Below are 18,201 nucleotides of genomic sequence, written 5' to 3'. Positions count from 1 at the left end.
TGTGTGTGTGTGTGTGTGTGTGTGTGTGTGTGTGTGTGTGTGTGTGTTACTGGGGATGTGGGAGTCACATACCATCCCCAGTGAGAGGGGACACTGTATAGTGGACAAATATAGTAGCACAGTGTAGTAGATAAGGCACTGGACTTGGAGTCACAAAGATTTGGGTTCAAATGCTGACTTAGATGCTTACTAGCTGTATGATCCTGGACAAATCACTTACATTTTTTGGGCCTCAGTTTCCTGATCTATAAAATTAGTGTATGGGACACATCGGAATGTTGAACGTGGTTTTTAAACAGTCATCTGTGACCAAGTTTAATTCCTCTTAGAGAACCAATTTAAGTAAGATTGAATTATTATATGTGTGGGAAAAGAGAAAATCTCAACTGAAGAGACAGCTCCTTTTCATAATAAATAATGCAAAAGACAACTATTATTCAATGGTAGTTCTTTTGAGATATTCTATCAAGCCTGCTCCTTCTTCCTTCTAATTAATGCCAATGGAAATAATTTTTGCTCCAAGGATATTCTATTTTGAACTTTCCAACTATTCTATATTGTATCTCCCCTAGGTGATTACCATACTTTTGTTGTCATCCGTGGAACTGAAGCCAAGATTCTGACCAGCCTTATGTCCAAAGAGTCCACTTAGATTAGGCCTAGTCTTGTGCTTGACTCGTTCTCTGGTACTGGACATGCTTACAAACAAAAATCTTGTTGCCCTTTTTTAGCCTCACCCATTATCAATTCAGCTCTGCCCCACACTCTGCTCCCTAACTGCTACCCCATATACTCCATCCCACTTCATTTTCCCCAATTGACTTTAATCATCAAAGATTGTTAAATACTTCAAATATTGACATTTTATTGCAGAATTTTTCATATTCATTGTCCTCAAATTCAAAGCCAAGATAGAGGGAAAATAGCTATTAGCATAGCTGCAGTTTTCTCAAATACAAAATATAGAAAGAATAACAATGAAAGTAACAACAATTACAATAATATCACCCATTATCCATCAAGATTATTTTATAAATGACTTGATGTGTTTTTTCCTTTTTCCTTAATTGATAGGAACTCAGAGATAATTTCTGTGCTCAAACATAATAAAAACTGAATCCAGGGCAGCTAGGTGGCACAGTGAATAGAGCACCGGCCCTGGAGTCAGGAGGACTTGAGTTCAAATCCAACCTCAGACACAACCCCAATTGCCCTGCCTTCCCCCCATCCAAAAACAAAAACAACTGAATTCAAAATGCCTGGTGACATTAATTTCCCTAATCACTTCAACTTTTAGTTTTAATTTTTTTTTTAATTTTTAACTTAACTATGAACTACCTCAAGTTCTATTGGAAGCATAGTATGAATTATATGTGTATAAACACACATTATTCATATATATATACATATATTCTCTCATGTGTTATGTAAGTATATGTATTGAATGCATACCTGTGTATATGCATGCATACATGCAAACATCTGAATTATAATATGTAATGTGTGACATATATACAATGTATATATGTGTATATATGTGGATAAATACGCATCTGTATGCATGTATACTCTTACAGAAAACTGACCTTGGGGTCAAGAAAACCTGGATTCATGTCCTACTTCTGACATGCACTATGTGACTACACAAATCACTTAACCTCTCACTTAACTTCAGGTCACTCTCTAAGACTAAGTTACAGACAAGTTTTCTGTATGTTCAGTAGGCATAAGTGGAGGGCGTTTTTACTGTCAGGAGTTCTCTGTGTTCATGGAATCACAGATCTGAACCAAAAGGGTGTCTTTTCATTCATAGATTAAGGTCATGATTAAGGCACAAAAGTATTCCTAATCACATTCATAAAGAATATCTTGACTATTCTGAAGTCCACGGCCCACCACAGTCAATTTGTCAACGACGAACTTTAAAAGGTGATCCCTAAATCTGTTCCTTTGTTTTTGGTCCAGCGCCTGTGTGGATAGAAGCAGAGCTAGCCTCAGAGCCAGAAAGCCTCAATTCCAGCCCCACCTATGGCATATGCTGGCTTTGAGACTTGGCCAACGCACTTGGTGCTCTAGGCACATCTCTAAGGTTACAAGTAGCAGAGAAGATGCCCACCTGCATTGGTAGAGGGAGTTTCCTCATTTGAGAATTTCCTATATTAATGAAATCACATGTCTAGTCCTGTCCTCCAACTATACGTTTGTATGTCTACCATACTCCTCTCCCCCTCCCCCACCCCCAGTATTTCCTCACAGGAGTCTACCTTAATATACAATATTATTTTACCATTCCTCGCTTTCATTTCCTTACTACCATCCCTGTTTCTTTTCATCTTTGGTCGCCTGAAATACCTAACTTAAATCCAGAAATGAGGTAACGATTTGAATTTGTTGCCAATTAGTATTATAGGACATCAGAGGTAGAATCATCTAGACCAAGATCATCCAGTACAGTCCCGGCATTTTATAGATAAGGCACCAGGCAACCAGCCTAAGGTCACACTGAGGCAGGATCTGAACCCAAGTCTTCCTGACTTCCTATCCTTCCTGTTCAAAGATACAGTCTCCACATTTTTTGATGATTAATGCTGAATTCTGTAGGATCAGAAGGTATGCATATACACATATACATATGTGCACAGTAGGACCTTTTCATCTTCTTGTGTAACATGTTCCAGTATAGCCAGCTGCCCTACTTTGTCTAGCACCCCTCATTTCTCTTTCCCCTGAAATCAAAGAAAAATTTTCAAAGCAGGGTCAGAGACAGCATTCATAGAATTCTAGAATACTAGCGTGAGAAGAGACCTTAGAAGTTCTGACAGAGAGGAAGAATCTGAGCCCAAAAAGAGTTCCAAGATCATTTAGTCAGTCAACAGCATTGAGAATCAGCAGTGATGAACTTTTTACCACCTCTTCCATTTTGTGTCCTCCATAGTCCCTAGAATGTCACTTTGCCCAAAGTATATCAATCAATGTTAGCTGAGTGAATGATAACTAAGTACTGGCCCAGGTAAGCAAGAAAAAAAGGAAAGCAAAAAAAGCTTAGGGTGCAATGGATAGAGCCCCGAATTTGAAGTCAGAAGACTTGAGTTCAAATCCTGCCTCAGTGTGACCTTTGGCTAGTTGCCTGGGGTCTCATATATAAGATGCCGGGACTGTACTAGATGATCCTGGCCTAGATGATTCTACCTCTGATATCCTATAATACTAATTGGCAACAAATTCAAACAATTACCTCGTTTCTGAATTTAAATTAGGTGTTTCAGGAGACCAAAAGATGATCCCACTTAAAAGAAACTGGAATAGTAGCAAGGAAATGAAATTGAGGAATGGTAAAATAGTATTGTATATTAAGGTAGACTCCTGTGAGGAAATACTGGAGGTGGGGGAGGGGGAGAGGAGTGTGGCAGACAGCATTTGAGTGAAGAACTTCTGAGAGAGAAATAGAAGCAATATTGTCATCATAGTATATACTGCAGACTAGCTGGACAGAAAGAGAAAACAGATGAATCCAGGAAACATATAACAAGCTTGGCACAGACATGAGAGTTGTAGTGATGGAGGAATTTCAATTAATTAGAATCTGCTGTAGTTCTTTCTGCCAAATGCATACTAGCTAACAATTTCTTATCTTGTTGTAATAACGACTTCATCCTTCAAAGGAGAGAAGAACCAACAACGGAAAATTCTATTTTGGATGTGATTTCCACTGCCAAGGGCAAACTGGGGACTGGGTTGGACGTGGCAGGAAACCTTGGGGAGAAGTGACCACTCCAACCTACAATTTGTTGCAGAAGAGAGGAGAAAGCCAGGTGTTGTGTGGACTATGATTTTTGAAAAGCAGTTTTCTAAGGGCTCAATGAAAGAATAGGCAGGATACCATGGCCTAAAATTCTATAGGGGAAGCACCCTAGGAAGGATGGTAAACTCTCAAGCATGAAATTGTGAAGATATAAAGAGAAACAACTCTGATGAGGCAGAAAAAGGGAGTGCTGTCTGAAGAAACTGGTCACAGGGAACTGAACAAGCACGTTAGACTTTAAAGGACACGAACAGAACCAAGTGCAAGGAGTAAAGGATAAATATGAAGCAGAGAATTGTATAGTCCTGCAAGAATAGAAGCAGAAGTCATATTGACTGTTATAAATACCCAAATAACTACAAGACACCTATGAAGGAAGACACGACCTGTATCCAGAGAAAGAAGTGATAAATAGAAGTAGGTATTGAATGATTTTACATATATATATATTTCCACGTGTGTATTTATGTGTGTATGTATACACACATATAATCACACACACATATTTGTGTCTAATAATAGCAATCTCTAGGGTGGGAAGGAGGGAAGAAAAAAAGAAAGTTACATGATGACTTCATTATATATTTAAAAGGAATAGCAAGTTGTACATAATAGATTTGCAGTTTCAAGTTCAGTCATTTTTTTCTATTTTACTATGCTATAGAAATCCTTTTTTATTTCTTAAGTTCAGAATATAATAATTTTTAAAAAGAATAGAATCAGAAGCACTAAAGCTCAGAAAAAAACTAGGGTTGACAAAGAAAGTTAAGGACAATTTTTTAAAAGGTGGCTTTTTTTTTTAATTTAAAAATTAACTCTGCTGGAGAAAGACTTGAATAACAGAACTATTTCTTGGCCAGATGGAGTGATAATATTGAAATACAGAGAAAAGGAAGAACTACTCTAGTTTTGCTTGGGCTTTGACTTTTGTTTTCTACCAAGGAGAGTGTTTTTTGAACTAGAAAGGAGAGAACAAAAAAATAATTAACAGATTGCTTATACCCAAGTAGGGAGATAGTTTACCCTTGTTGAATTCAAGTTACCAAGGTCAAGGAACTCTATCACATATACTGAATGAAATGGCAGGTGTAATTGATAATTAGTGATTTGATTGGTTCCTCAGTTTTATAAAACAGAACCAGAAGGAAATGGTGGAAGTTGCAAAGAAGAGAATGTAATTGATGTCCAAAAAAAAAGAAAAAGATACTATGACTGTTGTGCTCTCCTAGAGTGGAATGGACTCACTCAAAGGTACTAAATTTCTCCTCATTAAAGGTCTTCAAGTAAAGGCTGAATGACCACTTCTCAGAGACTTTGTAAAGAGTATTCCTGTTCAGGTATGGGTTGGGTTACACAGCCACAGAGGTCTCTTCCAAACCCAAGATTATGGGACTTTGATTTCTGGACTAGTCAAGCCACCTAAATGGGTGTTGCCTCTTTTTTAAAATAGATGAATTAAAATTTTTTAATGAAAAAAGAACGAACATTGGCAATGAATGGACAAAGATTATCCTGAGTCATTTAAAAACAAATTTTTTTCCTGTTAAAATTAACTCTAAAAAGTTAAGAAGTCTCATTGGAAGAGAAATATTGAACAAAATTAATTGCTAGCAAAGCTATAAAAAATGCAATTAATTTAAAGCCATTTTAATTTGTCTAAATACTTTTTTGAAACAAACCCTTATTATTCACTCAGGTAATAATAAGATACTTTATATTTTTAAAAATCAAGTTAATTTGTCTTACTTTTTGAATTATTGTCAAATCAAGGCTCATAAAAATCTATTTGAAGACATTTTATAATTCCATTTGTTCTCCCTAGATTTTGTATTATCACTAACAAGGAATAGAATTTAATTTTTATTCTCATCTCTCATAATTGTGGAATTGTGGTCTGCCAGAGGATTATAGGATTTAGAACTGCAAGGGATAGGGACCATCTAGTTCAGCCCCTCAGAGGAGGATACTGAGACCAGAGAAGTGAAATTACATGTCTCAGGTAACACCGATGGTAAACAACAGAATGAAGATTTTAATCCAAGTCCTTTGACTTGAAATCCAAAGTTCTTTCCTCTATATCCAACCCTTCTATTAATTTGGATTCAGTTCCAGAAACCAACTGGCCAGCAGTTTGGACAGAGAGGAGGGCAGTTTGACAGAAGCTTACAATTTGTACGGGGAAGTAATATGAGATAAGGCTAGAAAGTATCATCCCATTAAGGCCTTGAACGTCAATTTAAATTTTACATGGCAGGTAACAGGAAACCATAGGAGATCTTTGAGCAGATATTACTTGTTGAAATATATACCGGATTCCAAAGAATGAAGCTAACAATCCTTATCACCAATAGGGAAAGAATCCTACAAAGATGGAAGCAGTCACTCTTAATTAGGAGGAAATACAAAACAGAAAACCAACCAACATGTGAATCTGTCCTCTCCTTGAAATCCTTTGGTAGCAATGACAGTAGCCTCTCACACCTCTTTATTATAATCAGGATGCATTTTATAGTTCTTATAAATTCACTACTTAAGGGGATTGTTTACCCTGCACTTGTGGAACCACAAAATTGGTTTCAGTCACACGTAGAACCAATTATATGATTTTTATTGCCCATGACTTTCCAATACTTCATTTATAAATTTACTCAAATGCTATCTCCTCCATGGTCTCCCTCATCTCCTTCAGTTGGAAATGATCTTTCTTTAGTGAAGACTTGAACCCAACTTTGAACTCCCTTTTTACCAGTGGTGTCATTATTCACAGTGATTTCTGCCCTGAGAAGTTTACTGAGGGTGCTCCAAGATGAGATGATACGTCAGTCTCTTCAGAATTTACGTTCTCTTATTGAGGCAGCTAGGTGACAGTGGAGAGAGTGCTTGGCTGGGGAGTCAGGAAGATGAGTCTTCCTGAGTTCAAGCCAGCCCTAGACACTTAGTAGCTGTGTGACCCTGAGCAAGTCCCTTAATCTTTGCTTGCCTCAGAGTCCTCAACTGTAAAATGGGAATAATAATAATAGAACCTATCTCATAGGATTGTTGTGAGGATTAAATGAGATGCTATTTCTAAAAAGTGCTTAGCACATAGATACTATATAGATATTTATTCCCTTTCTTTCCCCTCTACTCCACATCACCCATCAAATAAAATAGGGTTGTGTGGCCAGTCGTCTCTCCATATATTTGTATTGTTCCTGGACCACGGAATATCCTCCCTCATCCTCTTCCTGTCATCTCTACCTATTGAAATCATACCTATCCTTCCATGTACCTTTCCCAGATTCCCACAGTTGAAAATAACCTTGAATCTCCCAGGTCTACTTACCACTTTTTATCTTTCTTATACTCATATTACATTCTACATTAAAGTTATTATTTTATGAGTATAGTTGAATTATATCTCCCTACTAGCATGGAACTTTCTTGAGTGCAGAGACCATATCTGAATCGTCTATTTTCCTCTGAGACAACCAAAAGATCTTCCCCAATGTAGCTACTTGGTGAGTAAAGGATGAGTGAATGTTGATCCAAATTGAGTAGACATGCTTAAGGATAAAGAATTATGCATGTTCAAGATGGAAAGAACATTAGCAGACATCTAGTCTGATCTCTTGATTTCTCAGATCAAGAGAACACAATAAGTGGTAGTGATGAGACTGAAATCCATGTTTTCTGATTCCAAGCCCAGGGCCTTCCCCTCTCCTCCATGATTCTCCCATGCAAAAAAAGGTGGGGGTGGGAGGTGGAGGAAGGTTCTGATGGCTGCTGTAGGATATTTTCAAGCCCCTAGGAAACTCTTGGACTAAAGAGTCCATGAATATCAGCAAAGACTTGCTATATATTTGAAGTTACTATATGTTCTCAAGGTATACACACCATGGAATCCCTATACACAGCCAAGGGTTTTCATTAGCAATAAAGAACTGACAGCTGTCACAGCAGCCTGCAACCAAGGCATCTAACTATCTAAAGACATTCTAGTTGACAAAGAAGGGGAAAGGAAGCTAAAGAAAGAATAACAGTTAATTTATCCATGGGGACAATGGCAAATTGGTTATGTTGACCAAAGTTATAGAGTACTGGGCTATGTGTCAAGGTGACACCAAGTTTATATGGGACATTATCCCTGGCCTCATGGAGACTATATTGTATACTTTCTGGGAGAAAAGACCCAAACACAAAAAATTGAAGTATGCAATATTGAATGATAGATGCAATAGAAATATGTAGAACAAAGTACACAAAGAAGATAATTATCAACTGGGGTGGTATTGGGGAAGTCAACAAAGGATTCACAGAAGAGATAACATTTACTATAAGAAGAATTTAAATTGGTTCAGTTCAGATGGGTGAAAATTCAAAAGGCAAAGAGGAAGAGGGAGGTATAATAAATTCAGGTATAAAGAATATAATGTCTGTGAGCTGGGAAAGTATGTTAGAAATTCAGAGTCCAATACAGAAGGAGCTTAGAGTGTAGGGGAGAACTGTAAGTGAAGGTATTTGAATGTCAGTCAATTGGCACTGTGGGCATCAAGGTGGTACTGTTGATTTTTGAGCAGAGGAATGACATAGCTGGATCTAGACTGGTAGTGGTATGGAAGACAGACTGAAGAGGAGGAAGTATGAAATTTAGAAAGGACTATTAAGAAGTAACTACAGAATAATTTAGAAAGAAATGGAAAGATTTTCATGAATATATGCAAACTGAAGTAGCCAGAGCCATGAATCCAGTGCTTATAACAGTAGATATAGAATTAGGACTGGAGCCAAGAAGATCTGAGTTCAAATCCCACCTCAGACACTTACTATAGCTGTGCTACCCTGGTAATTCACTTAACCTCTGTCTCAGTTTCCTCAATTGTTAAATAGGGAGTATAATAGCACCAACCTCCCAGTATTATTTTAAGGATAAAATAATATTTGTAAAACATTTGGTACAGAACCTGACACAAAGCAGGAAATATATAAATGCTAATTATTTGTTTTTGTTGCTATAAATAGAACCACCAAAAACAATTTTAAAATGAATGATGCATAATTATAAAGAACAAGATTGACCCCCCCCCCACAAGATATAAGAAGATACTTCCTTTTCTTTGTAGAGGGCAGGGTCCATGTGTGTGGAACACTACATTACAGAACCAGATTTTTTTTCAATGTGTTGATCAACTTTGATCAACTTTTTTTTCTCTTCTTCCTCCTTCAAGAATCATTTATTATAAGGGGTGGCTCTCTGGGAGAGGGGATATGGAGAAAAATCTAGGATATGTATAAACAAAAGATAGCAATAAAAATGTATTTTCAGAAAGAGATTACCACACAAGTCCAAGTGGGTTGTGATGAGGGAATGAATGGGTCCTAGAGATACTGCAGAGGCAGAATCAATAGACATTGATAGGGAGTGGGAAGAATCAAAGATGACAAACAGAAACATTTCTGACATGGCAGACTGAGTTAATGGTGGTGACTGGCAGGAAAAGAGATGGGGGACTTTGAGAGAAATCATCTTCCTCACTGGTAATATTAATCACATTAGCTTATGCCACATATGACACAGAGAGGCAGCATGATATCATGGAAAGCTGGTTTTTGAAGTCAAGACAACCTGGAGTTCAAAGCCTGTCTTTGCTACATATTAACTGTGTGACTATAGACCAATCACTTAACCTCTCAGACCCACAGGCAACTCTCTGAGTTTTAAGTTATGAGTAAGTTGCTGATCTCTATGTGTTTAGGGAATTTCTACACTGGAAATTCTCCATGTTAATGAAAGCATGACTTCAGACCAAAAACAAAGCAAAACAAAATGCATGTAACATTTTTTTTTAAAAAGTGCAAACTCGACAACTCTCAAGTCTTGAAATGTAGCCAAGAGAATGCATTGTTTCCTGTAAAGCATCTTCATTGGCTCATACCTGCCCTGAGTCTGGATGTCTGGAGAGATGGTTCATAGATAGCTACCCAAGCTGCTACCATGTAAGGAACTAAAATGAGGCCATTGTAGGCAGGAAAGTTAGAAGAAATGCTTTATAAAACACTGCAGCAGAGCTTGAAATGATGGCCCCTAGCCATGGAATACTGAGGAACAGCTGCTCCCTGGCATGGCGCCATCAGGAATGGGGTGGTTGACTCTCCTTGAGCCAAGACTTTAGGCCCTGCTGATAGTTAGCATCAGCTTCATTGCCTTCTCAGTGACATGTAACACCTGACACCATGAATGAGTGGAAAGAAAGGAGGCAGGCATAAAATGGGTTCAAATAATGTTTGGTATAGGACCAACCCAGACATTCAGGGTTGGAAGAAGGGGGTGGAATAAGACTGGTATCATTCATGGAGGCATTATAGAGTAGTGAAAAGTACATTGGGCCTTGGGTAAGGAGAGGCCTGGGTTCAAATCCTGTCTCAGTCAGTTCTTAATGTGTGACTTCTGATAAGTCACTCAGGCTCCTCAGCTGAAAAATGGAAATACTAATGCCTGTATTAGTGTCGTTGCAAAGATCAAATAAGATAGCAGAGAATAGGGACTGGACCTGTGATTATATTGGTAAGAGAAAGATCCTTTTACAATGCAGGTCAGTTTCTCTCTGCCTGTCATATAGTCTTACAAACTTACCCAGAAGACTGAGAGGTCATGACTTATCCAGGGTCACATAGCCAAATTACATCAGAAACAGGACTTGAAGACAGGCCTTTCTGGTTTAAAGGCCAGCTTTCTGTAAATTGGTTGGCAAAAAAAATCAATCAATAATCAATAAGCCTTCAAACTGATAAACAATGCCCCCTTACTCTGTGCAAAGCCCCATGTAAGGAAAAGATCACACACACACACACAAACACACAACACCAAAATCCTGCCCTCAAGGAGCTTGAGAGAAAGTGCCATATGAAGTGTCAGCTGTTATTGTAGGAAGGAGAGAAAGGAGCTCACAAGTCAATTTGGTATTCAAGCTGTAGGTGCTAAAGAGGTGCAGATGGGTGGGTTTTTGCAGGACTGCTTAACTGTGTTGCCTTTGGCTGTGTTTGTGGTATGTCTTAATTACCTAGGCTGGGAGACTGAAGAAAGGAAGAACTCAGAATAGGTGTATGTTTTGCTACCAACCATTATGTTTTTATTTGTTTCACTTTAATATAACAACAGATGTTTTAAATTGTGAGAACTAGGCCTGACCATTCAAGAAAATTGTCCATCAAACTTGAGAAAGTCCATTAGTAACTAATTGTTTGGTGCTTTGTATGTATAGAAGCCTTAAGACCCTGGAATGACAAGGTGATTTCAATTTTCTTACCTTTTCACTAATTCTAAATTCGTTCCCACTTGAAAAACTGAAGCCACACAAATTGGTAAAACCAGAATTCATCTCTAAGTTACTCATTTATGTAAACTCCATTTACTTTGAGACAAACACTACTCAGTGGCTTCTGGGGAAAAAATATCAGATTAGGAAACAGTAGGGGGATTGGAATCCTTGGAGCTAAATGAGCAGTGAAATGACTTGCCTGCTCCCATGCTTTCTTGCCCCACTTGTGTGGATAATGTTACAGCTTCTGACTTTGTTTAATCCAAATAGGGATATCTTTTAGAGTTAAATACAACACAGCTTCTCCCTGGGAATGTAATTGTTAAACATTTTGTTGTTATACTGTATAGCAGTCACTTTAGATAACAGAAATCCCATGCCTAGCAGAGCATTTATGTTACCAGTTACATGCATACAAAGCAGAGGATGTAATCAAAAGGGTATTTGGCATAAGTTCAGAAGGCAATCTGGATTGGACTGTAGCTATGCATATTTCCCTGTTTTTGTGTCCATTTCTGATCTGTGATTTATTGCCTTCCAATGAACAATTTTAAAACTTTAAAATACTAGCACAGGACCAAAAAATTTTTTTGAAAAAGAATTTCAAACCCAGCTCAGATGTCTGCACAGCTATGGATAGTAAGTAATAAAACTACAAGAATGTACTTGGATTTTTTAAGTAATAAAGGCTGTTCTTACTGACTTTCCTTCCAATTTCCACTAGAAATATGAACTAATGTATTCGGTAGAAGGCAGCCCTGCAGATAGTTATTGGCTTCCTCACCCCAGGTCAGAAGCAATTTATAGCATATGTGCAGTGAAATACTTTTCGTTAATTGTCAATGCATATGGAAAGTGATCTAGAAGAAAATGTCAGTTAATTTTTCAATGCGTGTGAGACTGATAGAAAGACATTTAGAAAAAAGGAAAAATTAGACTAGCTTTACTTTGTAATGTACCACCTTCTGCAGGAAACCTTTCCGAATTCTTCCTAATTGTTAAAGCCCAATCATTCTCTTTTCAAATTATCCTGAATATTTATATCTGTTTACCTGTTTTATGCCCCAGTAAAATAGAAGCCCCTTAAAAGCAGGGACTGTTTTTGCTTTTTTGTCTTTGAATCTCAGAGCCTAATATGATTGCGTTCCTGAGGTAGTTGAAGTATCCCAGTCACTTTTTCCAAACCTAAGGTTTATATCAAATAGATCATTCAATGCTGCCAATATTGAAATAATGACTTTCTCTTAACCTTAATGCACTTTAGAAACATGACCTTGGTAATCTTTAGAGCATTGCCTCCCCTCCCCCAGTCTGAAGGTGGTACTTGTACCCATTTTACGTATATACAACATATTTATATATTAGGTCCCAAAAGACTAGTTAAATAACGTGGTCAAAACACTGCTATAGATTTCTTGAAAAGCCTAGTCAAACTGAGAGCTTGATATACCCCTTTTCCAATATTCTAACCAGCAGAAAATATTTCCTTCTCACCCCCACCCCAATGCATATTAAAGTTAGTGATTATATTCCTACTGCGTACTGTGCAGTTCACCCCTTCCACTGGCTACAATAACTAAAAATCTTCTGGTTTCATATACTACTTTCCTCATGTGTCTCATTAATTGTACAAAGAACTTGATCTTTTGGTATAGCGTAAAAAAACCCTTTATGAACAGATTACATATCCTATTTGACTTTTACATTTCAATCAGAGAAGATCTGTGAGGGACTGGCAGATCTGAACCATAATGGACTTAGTAGGTTAAGTCCTACGGAGGCACAGAAAAGTTAGGCAAGCTGTCTTGAGCACCACAGCCAATAAGTTTCTGTGGGAGGACTTGAACCCAGCTCTCCCTGCCTTCAAGATCAACCTTTTATCCACTGTGCCATGCCACTGCTACCTTTCTTTTGAAAAATTCATTTTTTTTCTCATTTTTGAACTAGGCTACTAATCTTGTTGTATAAGTAACTCCCAGTGAGGAATTTCCCTCTCTCAATGCAGATCAGGAAGTTAAGGTCTATATTTTTATGTATTATATTATATTATTATATATAGATATATATTATATATAATGCCATTGAGAGGATAAGTGACTTGTCCAAGGTCACACAGATAGCTTGGACCAGGGGTGGAACTTGAATCCAAAGGCTTCCTAGCTTTGAGGATAGTTCTCTCTCTGCTGTTTCATGCTGCTGCTTATTTTCTATTTATTCAAAATGCAAAATTTTGCTTGTTTCCTCTCATGCAAGTCTAGTGATAGATTAAAAAAAAAAACGTGAAAAAGTTAACGGCTGCATCATGATTCAAGCACCACACCTGAAAAACACCCTTCTCCCCAAATTATCATGAAGTCCCAAATGAATTCAAGACAACAGGATGGCAGTTAAAATAATTGATATCACGTGGCACGAACACAGGAGAACAGTGATAGTTACAATTTTAGGGAGGCCAGCTAGGGTACATTGTTTAAACGTTTTAAAAGTCTTTTAGGCAGAAAAATACAGGAAATCAAGAAATAGGTAGAAGGAGGAGAAAGGAGTAGAGCCCCCTGTGCTCTGCGAGTGAAATTGAATAAGGGTGGTGGAAACTCTCTAAGTTGCTGCACATCTGGTCCAGACTCTTAAGCTCCGGAGGGAGGGAGGGAAGAAAGAGAGAGAGAGAGAGGAGAGCACGGTCCTGGAAGGAATCAGGGACTCTAGACAGACCCAGAGAGAGGAGCTGGGAGGGGAGGGAACAACAGGGAAAGTGGGGAAATGGAGCCTTAGAGTTGATGAAGCGTACAGGTTAGCCATGCGGTGCGGTCCCAGTGAAAACGCCTCCCTGCCTTTCTGATGTGTGGAGACTACAAGTGCAGGAGGTTGGTTGGGCAGATCCATGTGTGGCCCCTGCTGCGGGTCCTGGGACTCCGAGAAAGAGGCGCTCTCTTTCGGCAATTGCTAAGAGACTGATTGCGGGAGAGAGCTGGGGGTGGCGGTGGGGAGCCTGGTCGTTATGCAGACGGATCTAAAATGACCAGCAAGCGGAAACCTCTGAAACCCCAGCTCAGGAGATCAATCAGTGAGCAGTTACGGGACTCCACTTCCAAAGCCTGGGATTTGTTGTGGAAAAATGTCAGAGAGAGACGGCTGGCAGGTCAGTCCCGCTGAGATTTGTGGGGGGAGACGTGAGCTCTGGCTACATAGGATTCCCTACCCGCTCTTTACTCCCCCTCCTCCACCCCCACCCCCCAGTTTTCTTAGCTCAGGTTTTTGGTGGGTACTTTTTTTTTTTAAAGTATCTTGTTTACTAACTCTTCTTTCCCTCCTCCCGTCCCCTCCCCTCCCCCAGCTTCACACTGAAGTAAGTCCCTGCTCCGCGCCCCCCACAGTCGGCGGGCTCTCTGACAGCCCTGGTGCCAACCCAGCCCCGCAGCCCCAGTAAGCTCGCGGGAGGGTGGGCACAGCTGCTAGCCGCCTGCGCTCCCCAACTAGCCGTATGCGCTCCCCAGGGCGCACAGGATGCGGGGGGTTACCTGGAGGAGATTCCTTGTGGGCGCTCTCCCCAGGCTGTTCCCCTTCCCCCTACAGCCGGCTGAATGCCCCCTTCCCAACCCTCCTCCCCTAGCGATCTCATAGAATTAATATCCTGAACTGCCCCTCGGGGCTCTTCAACCGCTTCCCTTTGCCCAACTTTGTCAAGACTTCCCTAGCGCCGGGCAGGTTGCCTTCAGAAACGAGTACTGGGAAGGCAAGTTTAAGGAGTGGGGACGTACTGGGAGAAGAGGATAAACGCTCCTCGGGGTTAGCTTTAAACTCTGTACTTGGTATTTGGGAGCAGAGAAGAAAAGAGACAGGTGAATGGGTTGGTGGTCCAGGAGAATTTCAGAGTTCAAGTGAAGGAAAACACACACACACAGAGCAGTAGCAAGCAAAAGGAATCTCCTGTTCTCTTAGAATGTACAGTCCTCATCAAAAGGAAGGTGGGGGAGAGAGCACATGGGTGGAGAGTGGAGAGGACTTTTACCAGTCAAGGAATCTTTTACAACCTATAAGAGGATTAGTACTGCACCCCCCCACCCATTACCCAGTGCCAGAAACAGTAGGTGGTTCTTGCCCTTCCCCTACCAGGTGTCCTGTCCTTATTCTTAGGGCTAAAACTCTGAGGTTACTTAGGTCACTGAAGAAAGCCTTACTTCAAAGCTGAAATCACTGGGAATTTCAAATAGTGTGTGCCTCCTCCCCTCTCCTTAAATGTTAAAGGATAGGATGTGCTTAATAATCAGAAGTTCAGCACATGTTATGGAAAGGTTTAAAGGATTGACGGGTGCCTTGATGGGCTTCTGGGGTAACCATGAAAATTGGTCTAAACAAACAAGCCTATTTTGTCAGGGGTTGTTGGGGCTTTATCATCTTTGACTTACTGTCATCATTGCCTGAGGTGGGCAGTGACCCAAAAGGTGCAAGACAACATATGGCAAAGGAGAAGAATGTGTGGAAAGATGGTGGGCATCTGCTCTATGAGAAAGATCTCCACTTTGGGGGTGGGGGGAGAAAGGAAATGTCAAAGAGAAATGGAAGGATTTGCCAATTGCTTCCACCCACCCAAGGGGATGTTCTCCTCTGGTTAAACTGGAAGGCAGATAGTTTGTTAAGAGTGTGCTGCCCTTACATGCATCCAACCTGCTCACTCCATCCTCAGGCATTAAGCATGACCTGGAAATAGAAGGGATCTCATCTGTCTAGACAGAATTCTGAAGACCTCAGTCCCACATCTCCTGGATCAGCTTTTTATCTTTCATGCCCCCATGTCACAAGCTCCCCAGGGTAGGGTTCTCCATCTGCACCTAGGAATAACTTGTGGAGACTCCAAATAGTAAAGAAGGTCAATGTTGTTTACTATAATATGTATTATAGGTATTACTTATGAATTCATTATTTGTGATTCTCACTTGTTATAATACTAAAAGTGACACAGAAAGATAATATTGTTTTAAAAATGTTTGTGGCCTAGTAAGCTTTTAGGCTTCACACCAAGATTTCAAACCCAGAAAGCTTATTAAAAATATCTCTTTCATTGTGACTTTTCTTTAAATTTTTCAATCAGTGGATCTTAAGGAAACTAGAGGGAATCTTTCCAAGAAGACTGTATTTTTATGGTTGGTATAAAAAGATGACTCTGTAGCCTGGTCTTTTTCCAAAGGAAATACGTGGGGATAAGAAACAGTAATTGAATAATCATAAAAAGTAAAGTTGGTTAGTAATCGTAGAGCTAGGTCAGTTATCCAATTGAATTTGGTTCTGTATTAGAATGTTGTTAAGAACCTTAGACTAGGCCAGAGTAAGAGAGTTTAGAAGGTTTGCTTCTGGTAAATGTGTGGCTGATATGCATTTCAGGCTATGGATCTATATATAGCAATTAAGGGTAGAATTGGTTCCAAGAATGAGAATACTAAGAGCTCCCTCAGCCTAACATGATTTTTTGTCTCTGTGTGTATTTAAATATGGGTGTGAGGTTTTAAAATGTTTAATCAGAATGTTAATATCTGTTTACCCATAATCTATTTACTGCTTTGCTAACAGTGAGTACCAGCAGATTATTCAACTGGGACCAAGCAGTCTTCTGCAAAACAAAGCTCATCTTCTGCTCCTCTGAACAGGCTGGGATACCCGCCACATTGCCCAGCCAGCTTCATGAAGGAGCTTTTCAATGCAAATTGATTTATTCATATTTTCTTCCTAAGGTGGTTGGAATGCCAAACTTTGGCCACTAGACCCAGAACTACTTAAGTTATTAATTTTAGAATCTATTTTCAATAAAAGCACCCTTCATATGTGATTGCCTAGTTGACATCAGAAAGGCCAGATAAACGAATATGCCTACAGATGGCGTTTACTTGACAAATGGTGATTTTAGGGTTATTAGCTTTTTCTTATCCTGTTCATGTTGTTATTTCTCCAACTTCAGCAAATATTCCTTTCTCATTACAGTTAATGGAGGAAATTGATTTAAAGGAAGCTATTGTTTGTTGGCTCACTCCTCATGGAGGCAGCTGATTCTTCTATTTGTTAACAGTGAGCCTTTATATGAATTGAAGTTGGGGAAAACCTTTCTTCTGTTTCTCTTCTACCTGACTTTTATACTGGTCGAGAGGGCTGGACTTCGAACCACAACTAGAGATTAACAAGTAATACTACTGAAATACATCAAAATCCCTAAGCTTTTATTCAGGTTGAGGGCACTTAGGAGACAAAAACGGACTCTTTCAAACATATCTTGATAGCAAAGAAAAAGGACCAATGTGGAAGAAAGCAAACAAGAATTTAAGTACCTACTATATGCCAGGCACTGGGCTAAGTTCTTAACAAATATCTCATTTAATCTGCAAATCAACCCTGGGAAGTAGGTGCTATTATTATCCCCATTTATAATAATGTTTATTTTTACCCCCCCATTTAGGGCAACTGAGGCAGACAGCAGTTAAGTAACTTGCCCAGGGTCATACAGCTAGTAAGTGTCCAAGACTGCAGTTGGACTCAGGTCTTTATGACTCCATGCCCAAAGCACCATCTATGTACCTCATCGTGTTCCAATTCATTTCAACAAAGATTAAGTGTCTTTCCTATTCAAAGAACAATTGTTAATGATGCTCAAAGATACCCATTTCACTGAAGAAATGTTAGGAAGATTCTGTTAAAAATTGGTGAATGTTTGGAATAAAAATGAATATGAATAAATCCATATTTATTAATTATATTAATTTATTAATTAACAATAATATTTATTTATTTTTAATTTATTAAAATCCAACAAAATAAAAATTGGAATTTATATATCTCTTTAAGCTTTGTAGCATGTTTATCTCATTCTGGCCTCATGATAATCTTGTGGAGTCAGTCCAAAAATATTTCCATTTCATAGCATCATATCTCTAAAGCTAGAAGAGACTTGAGAGATTATCTAGTCCAATCCTCTGATTTTACACAGGAAGAAACTGAGGCCCAGAGAAGTTAGTGACTGAATTGCCTGAGGGTTCTAAGTACTGCCACCATTAGGGAGCATCTCAGGATGGATTTTTTGCTGGACTCAAGGCCAGTGTTCTCACTATACTGTACTGTATT

General features: G+C 39.1%; 1 protein-coding gene and 1 pseudogene across 10 annotated transcripts in view; one reads left to right on the top strand and one right to left on the bottom strand.

The window, feature by feature from the left end:
• LOC138155417 (biogenesis of lysosome-related organelles complex 1 subunit 2 pseudogene) overlaps positions 1 to 18,201 on the bottom strand; it is a 964,561-nt pseudogene that overhangs the window by 215,069 nt on the left and 731,291 nt on the right.
• Positions 1 to 18,201, top strand: part of STARD13 (StAR related lipid transfer domain containing 13) — a 750,493-nt gene that overhangs the window by 441,070 nt on the left and 291,222 nt on the right. For 2 of the 10 annotated variants that reach the window (XM_069080663.1, XM_069080658.1), the window contains exon 1: positions 3,464 to 4,219. The exons of 4 other annotated variants lie outside the window; for them this stretch is intronic. Coding sequence is in view for 1 of the 6 variants with exons in the window: in XM_069080656.1 (XP_068936757.1) it covers positions 14,113 to 14,236 (124 nt within the window). In the remaining 5 variants the exon portion in view is untranslated. Of the gene's footprint in view, positions 1 to 3,463; positions 4,220 to 13,244; positions 14,237 to 18,201 lie in introns of those variants that run through there. 4 more of the 10 variants (XM_069080660.1, XM_069080661.1, XM_069080656.1 and 1 more) reach the window with 3 other exon arrangements.

This window comes from Petaurus breviceps, unplaced genomic scaffold (genome assembly GCF_028583685.1).
Source record: "Petaurus breviceps papuanus isolate PSGF00001 unplaced genomic scaffold, PetGlider_PUasm1.0 91133, whole genome shotgun sequence".
Taxonomy (NCBI): Eukaryota; Metazoa; Chordata; class Mammalia; order Diprotodontia; family Petauridae; genus Petaurus; species Petaurus breviceps.
This window is presented reverse-complemented; position numbering and strand designations above follow the sequence as displayed.